Below are 12,633 nucleotides of genomic sequence, written 5' to 3' on the forward strand. Positions count from 1 at the left end.
AAAAAATAAACAGGGGAACGCATCAATGTGTACGCGACTCATGCGCATATGTTCTGGCGTAAACGAACATATACGAACATATACGGACATACCCGAATAAGAGTAATTATATTTGGTCTTCTGTTATTCATTGATGATAGATTTTCGAGACAAAAGTAGTTAGGTATGTACTAATGGGAATTGAAATTTTAGGCTTATAAATAGACTAGCTGACCCGCGCAACTTCGCTTGCGTCACATAATTTTCCCCGCTTTTATAACATTTTTCGTTGCTACTCCGCTCCTAATGGCCGTAGCGTGATGTTATATAGCCTATAACCTTCCTCGATAAATGGGCAATCTAACACTGAAAGAATTTTTCAAATCGGACCAGTAGATCCTGAGATTAGCGCGTTCAAACAAACAAACAAACTCTTCAGCTTTATAATATTAGTATAGATAACCTTCCTCGATAAATGGGCAATCTAACACTGAAAGAATTTTTCAAATCGGACCAGTAGATCCTGAGATTAGCGCGTTTAAACAAACAAACAAACAAACTCTTCAGCTTTATAATATTAGTATAGATTAGTATAGATATTAGTATAGATTGAGATTCATTGAAAAAATATTTTTCATTCATGCCTTCCCTTGCCTCATTGAATGAACATAAAGCAAGGAAATTTGGATCGTACCCAGTGGCGTTCTTTGGGCCCTACCTACCCCTACGGGAATAAAACGTGACTTTATGTTATGTCTTAACACTAACGCACTCTACCGAATATTACAAACAGTCAATTTCAAGCACTCATTTCAAAGAGCGCCATACTAAAACTCCATTTACATTCAACAGTCTGCAACACCAGTAGCCGTAACATAACAAAAGTCATAATTGGTAGCATAAAGAAATGATTACTAGTATTGAATAACGAGTAGTATCATCATACTACAATTAGCATATGTATTGGTAATGAGTCACGGAGAGTGTCCGTCGGAAACCGTCAGTGAATCACTAGGATGTTACGATGGACGTTCAGAATAAAGAATCGAACGGTTTTATAGGCCTTACGAAGAAAAATTTTAAATGCTTTAGCAGGTTTATTTTTATTGAAAAATTAAGCTTGATTTTCGCAATTTTTAAGCATTAGTTTGTACGGCTATTGCCGGATGGAGACCGATCATTGATCGTTCGTTATTTTAATGGATTTGCGTGTTTGCTTAAACGTCAAGCAAGCAAACATAAGTACGTAGATAAAGAATGTATAATTATTGCAAAATAATATAGGTATTATCTCATTATACTTGGTAAAAAACATTCAATACAGATATTGCAGTGGTTAATGCAGTATTTTTCCAAAATTGAGTTGTTTTTGCAGCGTTTTCAGTGGCTACAGGCTCTATCAAAATGTTACTGATGACCTTTAAAAGCAAAAAGTTTTAAGAGAATGCTTAAACACAGGTTCAAAGTGCTTATAATACTTTTCGTACCCAACTTGCTAATCAAACTATCGCAACATGCATAGAATTTAACACTTATAATCCAAACTTATCGAAGTTTACAGTTTAAATTGAACTAGGTAGGATCGTTTCCGACGTTTGTCACCATTCTTTATTAGGGTGTACACATGGCGAGACGTCAGATGGCAAGATATGAACTTCCCCTTACAATTTTAAATATGCAAACGATTACCGTGTCTGAAACGAATTATTTATTAGTTTAGTGGACTTTTTAGGGCCTAAGGTTGATGGACTTATATTCGAAATATGCCTTCCGGTATATGTAACAGTAGAATTAATCGACAATGTATTATTCTTCCAAGAGCTTTCTTTAAAGTGGATTTAAATAAGAAATTGTATTGTTTGTGAAGATTTTTACATCAGAAATTTTAAAAAATTAAAGATCAAAGTTCACAAGCCAAATTAAAACCCAAAGTTATCTTGTTTTCGTCAAGATAATAATATTAGATATCACCACTAAATTTTAAACCCGTATTTGGTACAAAAATACAATAAAACAAAGTAGGTACTTGTCCTTCATTTCTCAAACATTGGTAACGTTTGAACTAAGTTGACAAACTAACAACTAATAGCTTATGTGAGGAGGTATACATGTTGTTGATTAAAAATCTAAAATCAAATAAGTATGTAATTGGTTTGCTAATTTGAGGATCTCTGTCGACATCTCATGCCTGGTTGAAATTCTGGGTTGGTCTAAAACAGGAGTTCCCAACCTTTTCTTAGTCCACTTTTATATTACTCTCTTTAGCGGGGAGCACTATGTAAGTATATTAAAAATAAAGTGTAATAATCATCCTGAAAATTTAAAAAATTTTAAATCAATTGCGGACCATATTTTGACTTGTTTGGACCACTGGTTGGGAACCACTGGTCTAAAAAGTTGCTTTTGAAGTTTTCTTACAAAAAAACTTTCTGGATGTGCCACATAATTGTGCATATTAGCCAATAAGATTATACAGATTCAATCAATGATTATTTTATTGGTCTAAACTATTTTCGACACTAATTATATTGCTATAAAACCTGTAAAGGCTGAGTACTGGTTCGGGGCTGAATGTAGGGTAATTTACCCTATGTAGATTATCATTAAAATCCTTAAGTTTCTGAGGAATTTGACAATACAAGAAACATGTGCAATATAATTTTATTATAAAGGGCACTAAATAAAATTTATCAACCGGCTTGAAACATTAGCCAATAACTAATCAAAATAGGATGTTAGGTAAGGCAGTTATCTTGTTACAAAACATATTTATTGGTAATAAATTTGAGGTAGGTACCATAAAAAATAAAATTATATTAAAATGGGTCTTAAAATCATTATCTTTTGTTTACATCATATTGTAAGTAATAATTACTTACCTTCATCAGTTACTTATATTTCAAGGTAAAATTTAATTTAGCTCAGTGTCAAAAACCTGTAGTTACCTACAAGTTTAGTTTCTAAAGTTTGGATAAATGTAAACTTCAAGTCAATATGTTTGTAAGTTAAAAAGTTATGATTGTTTATGACTTTAAGTGTATATTGAAAACTATTTTATTATTTTCTAGACATAAGCACAAGTATTTTTTGTTGTTTGTTGTGTTATTTATTCAGACTGAGTATTTTCTTTTGCATGCATTTTTTTTTCAAGAAAATACTGAACTGCTGCTAAAATAAAAACTTAAGTAAATTTTTTTTGATATAGGTACTTATTTACTAAACTGAATGGTACTTATACGTTCAAGAAAAAGTTAAGGAGGCTCAAGCAAAAGATTAAAATGCCAAGGATCGAACAAAATACAGTTGACACCAACTGCAACTTATTTCTTCAATTTAAAAAGTTTTAAATTGTCACACACAATATATTCGATAGGTACTATTAATATAAAAGAATAATAAACTTACGTAGTTCCTGAGCTTCTGCCGTGCCCTTTGTCAGTGCTAATACTATGAATAAATGCACCAAGCACAAAACACAAACATTATCACATAACATTTTCACACTAAAAGTTTTTTGATACATATTAACACAAGACCAGCATAGCACTAGACGAAGCTAAGAATTATCATATTATTTATGATATTATGTTCATTATGTCTTAGCAACTAGATTTGCACATCATTCAATTCACACAACACAATACCACTTTGGCCACAAGCCCAGCTTGCTTTGATTTGACTTTACTTTGACAAACAAAAAACACAAACCGAATGTTGCCGTGTAAAAATTGTAAATTGTATTTCAAGTGCTACCAGCCTTAAAAAAGATATTTAGAGAATCTATAATTTCATAATAATTCATGTTGTTTGCACTAAATAATGTTTAAAAATATTAGGTTAGCATATTTTATTAATATAACTTTAATTGAATAAGTCGTACTTGTTCATCTACGGGCTAAAGTTACCCGCTATTACGTATTACTATTTTACGGAACACGTACAAATTCAAGATCTTCAACAAGTGATTTGCCATTTTTATTTTTCCTAGCGGACTGAGATACTTCACTTCAACTTATCAGCTTTATTTTTTATCATATGAATTATACTCTATTACAGCCCAATAAGACCAAACTTTATGGTACGGTGAAAACCAGAAAATGTCCAAGTTGGAAAAAATGTTGCAACGTTTAATAAATCGTACATTTTGTTGGATTTATATTATCTCAAGTGCTTATTTATTAAATACATTAGTCATTGATTTAAGCACTTATTGGCATAGACTTATCATACTAGAACCATATTATTCACTTAAAATGTGTAATAGAAATATGAATACGAAATAGATGTTATTTTTTTAGTAAATAGTGACTTATTTGGGGGAATTTTTACGTTGTTATTGGCAGCATAGGACTTAGTATTCTGATTGTGGAAGGGGTTTTCCCGAATGTTCTACGATATCTAGACGCGTGATGTGTAGTCATAATTGTATTAACAAAGTGATATTCGCCAACGAACACGGACCCAAAGAACACCTGCCACTGCTTCAGGAGGACTTCTAAACCAAGAAACAGATTAAAATCGGTAAGTCTGCATTAAAATTATTAATATTAAAATGTAAAAGGCAGAATAAGTACAATGTGATTTTTTATTAAGTTGAACTTATGTAAAATTTTAATTGATTGGGCCGTCTTATAAATCACTTTATAATTTTGCCATGTCTTTTTTCACATTAATGTCTTGAGATAGATTAAGTGCAGAGATGGTAATGAATAAGCAAAGGTGGATCTTAAGTTTAAGATGTGTACAACATCTTTTTATCCACTCATACCTTTTCTCTATGGGGTGGGCAGAGACCAATGAATGCTAATAAAACATATTGTTCTGATTGGTCACTTATTAACTAATATTGTTATTTATTTATAAAGAAAACACAGTTTTTCTATAGACATGTCCAATTGTTCTTTATCTGTGTGATGAAAGATTAAGTATATATTATGAAATTTGGTTACAAGTATATGTACAGGTACAGACCTGTATGTACAGATTAAATAGTCCATTTATATAGTAATAAATACCTAATACTTTGGTTTGTTACTGGCCGCAAGGTAAACTTGACACATTAATTACTGAAAGTATTAATTATTAGGTTTTTTATTGTTATTAACTTATGACCGCCGCCGCCATTTTTTTATTAAACTAGAAAACTATTTTTTTTTTGACTAAATGTAGATAATTGATCTACACGAGAATTTAATCCAAATTGATAAAGTGTTTTGACGTAATATGATCGTTTCGCTTTTGTAATATGAGTTACAATCTACCTGAAAGCTTATTATATGGAATTTTTACAGTCACTTTATTTGGTGGATAGATTATCTAACACTGGCACTTAATATTGAATAAAACAAAGTGTGAATAAAACAAAATCAAACAATGATTTGTTGTAACTAGTTAAAAACACAGGATGTTGATAGGAAGCAATTCTGTTGACGTCACATTCTGTGAAATCAAACCGCAGTAATATAACAGCTTATTATAATAGATTATTTGTGGATCCGCGCGGCTTCGCTCGAGAAAAAGTTAGGAAAAGTAAAGTTGACTTCCATCCCTATTTTAACTCCGCAGGTAAATTTTTTTTCAAAAACACTGAAACACGTGTTTTTAATTTTAAACGAAAATCCCAAATATCAAGTTTCATGCTTCTAGCTTTAAAAATGACAAACTTCCATACAAAATTTCATCCCGTATTTTACTCCTTTAGGGGTGAATTCTTTTTTTTTGTTCTATATTAGGTATTTAGAGGTTTTTGCCTTACAAAGGTACCTATGTCTCTTAATGAAAGACACCCATTGTCCAAATGTCATATTTTTTACTTCAATAGTTTAGGTTGTGCCACAATAATAATAATTATCAGTCAGTCAATATATAGGTCAGTCAATAGTCAGGACGTACGTTTAACATTTTTATGTATAGATTGAAAAGATACATTTAGCGGTAGCTAATCTATTCAATAGCGTTTAAACTCATATAAAAAAACGCTATTGAATAGATGAACTACCGCTAAATATACCTCAGAAACCGGGCATTAATGTTGCGTTTTTCATACATATTAACATTTTTATTTTAACCATTAGTTTTCTGATTTATATTAGAATATTCTTCGATAGTAGTCCGGTTTGGAGCTTGGTAAAAAGCAATAGGGTAAAGCGAGGCAAATCCTGCGTTTTCACCCCTGCTTACATCTTAATGTGTAACAGACTTTATGATATATATGTATCTATGTACATAATATCACGGACGTTCTATCAGATTTATATTTAGACTAGCTGACCCGCGCAACTTCGCTTGCGTCACATAAGAGAGAATGGCCCATAATTTTCCCCGTTTTTGTAACATTTTTCGTTGCTACTCCGCTCCTGACGGCCGTAGCGTGATGTTTTATAGCCTATAGCCTTCACCGACAAATGGGCTATCTAACAGTGAAAGAATTTTTCAAATCGGACCAGTAGTTCCTGAGATTAGCTCGTTCAAACAAACAAACAAACAAACAATCAAACAAACAAACAAACTCTTCAGCTTTATAATATTAGTATAGATGTAAAGAAAATCAGTTAAGAAACTAGGGAATCTAATGATTGCATCTTGTTGTACTAAGTTTAAACTAGATGGCGTCACCTTAACTCAAGTAATGTGAAGTGATTTCTGGAAACAAACTCGTATTGATAATTGTTATAGTTAAATACTTAAATACAATTGATAAAATTATTAAATAATAATCCATTAAAAAGCTGTCGTTTTAAATAACGGGAAATACCCTTTAATATGATGAGTCACTTTAATTTTAATAACTACTTTTACGTACTCTGATACTGTTTTGTTACATCAACATCCGCTACTGTGTGGGTTTGATTCGCGCTATATGCAATGGTTATCTTATGTAATAACACTTTGCAAACTCATGTATCACGTAGGCTACCAGACTCTAGACTACTGCTATCTATACTAATATTATAAAGCTGAAGAGTTTGTTTTTTGTTTGAACGCGCTAATCTCAGTAACTACGGGACCGATTCGAAAAATTCTTTCAGTGTTAGATAGCCCATTTATCGAGGAAGGCTATAGGTTATACAATATATCATCACGCTACGACAAATAGGAGCAGAGTACCAGTCAAAAATGTTACAAAAACGAGGGAAAATTTTACACATTCTCTCTTAAATGTGACGCAAGCGAAGTTGCGCGGGTCAGCTAGTGGAGAATTAAACTGAAAAATATATTCTTTTTACAGTTCGCAATGACGTATTTGCTGCACAAGAGCGGTATCATCACCGGCAGATTGAGTTCTTACTGCTTAGCCTGCGAGTGTAGTCTTGAAAGCGAAGATTACAGCCATTTGAAGACATCTTCCCACACCAAGCAACTGGCCGCAGTTCCTTATTGTGAACAGTTCAAGGACCAACATATTAGAAAAGTAAGTACCATAGACCGGAATGAGCATCGCAGTTTGAGGTCAATTCGATAGGAAATTAAGTAAATAGCCAGTTGCGCTCATCAACTCCAGTCGGTAAACGATATGTGGGTTAAGCAACCCTTGGCGCGGTCATTCAATAGATGGGTGACTGCATAGTGGTACTAAACTGGGCGTCTCCGTACTTCGGAAGGCTTGTCAAAAGTCTGGTTGTTGTTAATTAAGGTAAAAACGTTAAGCCACGTCATATGCCTTCAGGCGGCTTGAACACCCACTAGGTTGACCACTAACCATACGATAAGATACTATTACTTGATAAAAAAGCTAACGATGAGTTCTGGTACTTTATTGATTGGCTTGACTCCTTCTGTGGTACATTTAATGGATAATGTGACTGCCGTATAGGTCTTCTAGGGTTCGAATCCCGGATCGGGCCAATAACTTGTTTCCGATAATTTCAAGGTATCGCCCGGAGTTAGTAAGTTGAGGTTGCAGATCACCGTGCTTCGGAGAGCACATAAAACTGTTGGTGCTACGCCTGACCTCTCACCGGTCGTATTAAACGTCTTACCGGGCTCTGAGGAAGAGAATAGAGACCGTACCTTTGTATTATGCACACACTTGGACACTATAAATAAAGTCCTGCACAGTTGGCTGGTTTTAATAAAACCGGCTGCCGTAGCCGACTATCGGCCAGAATGACATTATTATATTAATTCCTCCCGGCGCGGCGCAGTGGTTAAGGTAGTCGCGTCTTGGGTTCTATTCCCACACTTAGAAATCTTAGTAAAACTTACACTTAGTAAAACCACACTTAGTAAAACCACACTTACCACAACCACTTAACCACACTTAGTAAAAGTCCCCACGACACAAGATCAATTCTCAGTGCGGGGTTTGTCTAAAGAAACCACCACTACCTTACCGGAAGTAAACATAATAAAAATAACTTTTTGCGTTTCAGTTCAAAACTGGCTACTTCTGCGAATTTTGCAATTTACTGATGCCTACTGCTATGAAGGTTAATATGCATATCGAAGAAGAGAATCACAAACAGAATAGAGGTTGCAAGTCACTAAAATATTTGAACTGCGGCGTTATTGCGTATAATAACGTTTGTATTCAAGAAAATGCTTGGCATAGCTTTGTAGAAGACATGTGCTCGGTATGTGACGCTGAGTTTGATGATGAAAATGACCATAAAAAGGACACCAACCATATTTTAAGATTGATACAAAAGCATGTGACCTTTGGACCAGACAACGCCATCTACCGACAAGTAAGTAACTACCAATTTTTATACGTTAGTAAGCACATAGATTAATTGTTTTAAAAAGGTATTAACGAATATTTCTTCTGAGATCGCGTAGTTAATCGAATGCGGTTGTGTATGTGTTGTTATGTATTTGACATATTGAATTATTTGCTTTAAGTAAATTAAAATCTATTTATCAACAATAATTCATGGGCATTCCTTCCTTATTTTTTTCTTTACTTAGTATTTTATCATTTTGTTTACAGATAGACGATTCAACTGTCCAATGTCTCATATGTAACGTGTTACTTGCTTCAAGCGCCGCCAATAAACATTTCACCGATATTGAACATCAAGAACTGTACGCTAAATGCAAAATCGTGGCGAATGGACATGATGAAATAAGAAAAGAGCCAAATGTATCTGACATAGTTGATAAAAACGAAACTAAAACAGAAGCAAAGATCATTCATGACAATGTTCCTACAAAACAAGCAGTTGGAAATAAGAACAATGTCGATGAAACACCTAAAGTCGATGTTTTCAACATTTTACATTCAGCTGCAAGGTTCCAAAGTAAAGGCGTTGATGTCTTTCTAGACAGTGAGTTTGCTTACTGTAGAAAATGTTGCGTTGATGTTAATTTCAACTACGACGACATTGAGAAACATGTCGAGGGACATTCTAAAGAGAACAACACCAATGATAGATACCCACTGAATAAAGACAACACGTCATTCAAATTGAAGGAAAAGATCGAAACAGCCCGGGTCGATGATGACGATGATTCTGAAAATAACAAAGTAAATACAAAAGAATCGATTAAAAACGATGTTGATACGAACGAGGATAGTGGTAACATATCTGATGATACATCGTCTACTTGTGACGTAGATGACGTTGAATATGAACAAGCCAGTGCGAAAGACATCAAGCAATTCGCAAAAGATAACAAAATAACTTACAACGACGGTCACGGGTCGGCGTTTTGTCGCATCTGCCAGGTGAAACTGCCCTCTCCGCTCAAGTGTATGAAGGAACATGTAGAAGGAAATGCACATAAAAAGAATATAGCGCGGTCGGAATCTAAACAATCCACATCAGCGGTAAAAACCGTTAGAAGTGAAACATTTATACGTTCTCTGGTTGGATATAAACACCCGATAAGTCATGATTATCTTATCAATCATGAGTTATGTATAGATCGATTCAGTTTTCTCCTTGTAACTAAGAATACTTTTGGCTTAAGATGTCTTCTCTGCGAAGTGAATTTCCCGCCATTTGAATGGGCCTTAAGCTTTCATTTGCGTAATGGGATGCATGGTCCGCTAATCGAAAATGCTCCTGTTGTTACGACTGTTAAATCAGAGTTTATAAGAGAGGTAAGCATACATAATAACTTATTCATATTTTTAATATTACTTAATGATTACAAAGCGATTTCTTTTTGTTTCCATAAGAAGGATAGGAGCTCTTTCTTTACTTCCCACGTCGAAATCTATGCAGTCATTCTTACGTGACAAAAATACAACCAAACAAACACACTTTTATAATATTAGTATGGATTTTTTCGATCAAGAATGTAGCTTATTAAAATCATCATTTAATTTTAATGATATGACTATCAAATATCGACAAATTTCGTATAAAAACTGATCTCCTCCTCTAACGTATTGTATTACGGTATATGTAATTATATACCGTAACATAGTTAAAAAGAAAGAGTTTTGGGCAAAGCGACATGGGTTGATCAGGTTAAAGGCTTTTTTTAAACCACTCGGTAGGAGGAGCCCCAGAAGCGGGGCTCCGGCGACATCTCGACATCATCAAGTGAATAGAGGTAAAAGTTCGAAATAAAAGAATTGTTCGGACTTTTACCCTTGAGAGTTGGTAAATCTTAGGTTTTACCGGAAAATCTTAGGATTTACCACAGTGCGGGCTTTTACAGTAACATTATAAGGCTATAGTTATCAACAAATTTTGTATGAAAATCTGATCAGTGCCTCGGGGGGGGCGGAGTATAAACAATTTTTCTGCACATTTTCAATGTCAAGGCGTTAACGTTATTTTGTATGTGACAGATCAAGCCGGGTGTGTTTCACTGCGGCTACTGCCACCTGGTCGTGGGCAGCTGGAGCGACATGGAGTGCCACCTCAATACTTCAGACCATGCCGACAAGAAGCGTGAACAACATTTTATTTTACATTTCCTACATAATTAAATAAAATATAACGGTACTTTGCCTTAAATTATGTAGTTACAATGTTGTTAAGAGCCAGTTTTACGGCTTGTAGGTAGGTGGAGGGTAATCTTTTTGATGCACGAAACAAAAACCTATCAACATTCCATTTGACAAGCCGATTGATAGTGCATAACTCGCCTTAAATCTGCAAAATATTGACAGGGGCACGGAATTACTAACACAAATGTGTTAGTAATTTTAATGTGGTTCCGTGGGCAAAATAATAATAATATAATTTGTATCTGATAAAATTACTATAGTCGACTAACGCCCGGATTCAGGTACATTTAGCGGTAGTATATCTATTCAATAGCGTGAAAACTCATATAAAAAAACGCAAGTTAATAAAAAAATGTTAAAAGGCTTATCCAAAATGCTCATGCTATGTAATCTTTTTTCGTAAATTATGTTACTACAAAGTGAAACAATATATTAAGCAACCATTTTATTCCAAGGAAAAAAGAAATTGTGACGTCACTACGTCTATATATCTATAGTAAAATATGTTTTCTACATTTCCTAAGAGGTAGCTGATTTGTGTCAGACCCTATTATTACTTGATTAAATTCGATAATAATGTATCAGTGTAAATTTCTATTAAAATTTCAACCTAAAATAATTATGGTAAAAGGTAAAGTAATAAAGATTTAAGTCATATTTAGGATCTAATAAGTACAATATGTATAGTATCTGATACTTTTTGGAGTAGGTATGTAGCCGTAACTAGACCAAAAATAAGTATTATTTTAAGAAAATATAGAAATGTATTAAAATTTGAAATCCCTAACCCTTACCTTATTACGGGAGGGAGACCTTTGTCCAGCAGTGGGACAGTAATGGTTTAAATTAATTTTTTTTAAACCATTTTAATTTTAAGAAATAATGTTTTTTAAAAAATGTTGCCTACGTTTTATCCGTTTGTATGTTTATTTTAATTGGCAACTAGTATTACGTATTAATTATTCACAATTACTTTCTTCTTCTTCTTCTTATCGTATGGTTAATGGTCAACCTAGTGTCAAAGTTGTTCAAGCCGCACGAAGGCCTTTGACATGGCTAACAATTACTTTAAGAAAAATCAATATACAGTAGCTCGATTCTTTAAATTCGGTACTATCGAGTATCGAAAGTTTGACATTTAAAATGTACTGCCATAATAATTCTTACGATGCCCGTTAGAGGCGCTGATCAGATTTTCATACAAAATTTCTCGATCGCTAGCTGGTTGTCGGTAGTCGATAGTAGTAGAGAATCGAGCTACAGCATAGTTTTTAAAACACAATAGTTCCGTTACCAGTGCCTCGATTCTCTACTACTATCGACTACCGACAACCGAACTGTCATCGAGAAATTTTGTATGAATATCTGATCAGCGCCTCTGACGGGTGTCGTAGGAAACATTTTGGCAGTAGGTACTTTCTAAATGTAAAAATTTCGATAGCTAGCGGTTGTCGGTAGTCGATAGTAGTAGAGAATCGAGGTACAGGTTATGCCAGCTTCTACCATAACAAAACGAACACGTTATTTTTTTAAATATGTTGGATTTAACTATTACCTATAGCTAACCTAATTTGTTTAATTTGTTTGAGAATGTTGCCTTTTCCTTTGTATTATTATCATAATTAAAATTGTATTTTTTAATCAATAAAGTTTTTTTTTAATAAGACTGTTTTGTTTACATCATTTGAACTGTACATATTCCCATACATCTATACTAATATTACAAAGCTGAAGAGTTTGTTTGTTTG

General features: G+C 33.8%; 2 protein-coding genes across 2 annotated transcripts in view; one reads left to right on the plus strand and one right to left on the minus strand.

Moving 5' to 3' along the window:
- The window catches only part of LOC142983687 (uncharacterized), a 91,123-nt gene extending 87,470 nt beyond the window's left edge, over positions 1-3,653 (minus strand). Inside the window, exon 1 of the mRNA XM_076130678.1 lies at positions 3,385-3,653. Coding sequence (XP_075986793.1) covers positions 3,385-3,502 — 118 coding nt within the window. The 5' untranslated portion in view covers positions 3,503-3,653. The remainder of the gene's footprint in view (positions 1-3,384) is intronic.
- A 664-nt stretch (positions 3,654-4,317) lies between these two features.
- Positions 4,318-12,457, plus strand: LOC142983530 (uncharacterized). The gene is made up of 5 exons (XM_076130457.1): positions 4,318-4,500; positions 7,208-7,390; positions 8,352-8,666; positions 8,909-10,024; positions 10,724-12,457. Exons 2-5 carry the CDS (start codon positions 7,214-7,216, stop codon positions 10,862-10,864), a joined length of 1,749 nt encoding a protein of 582 aa, XP_075986572.1. The 5' UTR covers positions 4,318-4,500; positions 7,208-7,213; the 3' UTR covers positions 10,865-12,457.
- The last annotated feature ends 176 nt before the right edge of the window (positions 12,458-12,633 follow it).

This window comes from Anticarsia gemmatalis, chromosome 24 (assembly GCF_050436995.1).
Source record: "Anticarsia gemmatalis isolate Benzon Research Colony breed Stoneville strain chromosome 24, ilAntGemm2 primary, whole genome shotgun sequence".
Taxonomy (NCBI): Eukaryota; Metazoa; Arthropoda; class Insecta; order Lepidoptera; family Erebidae; genus Anticarsia; species Anticarsia gemmatalis.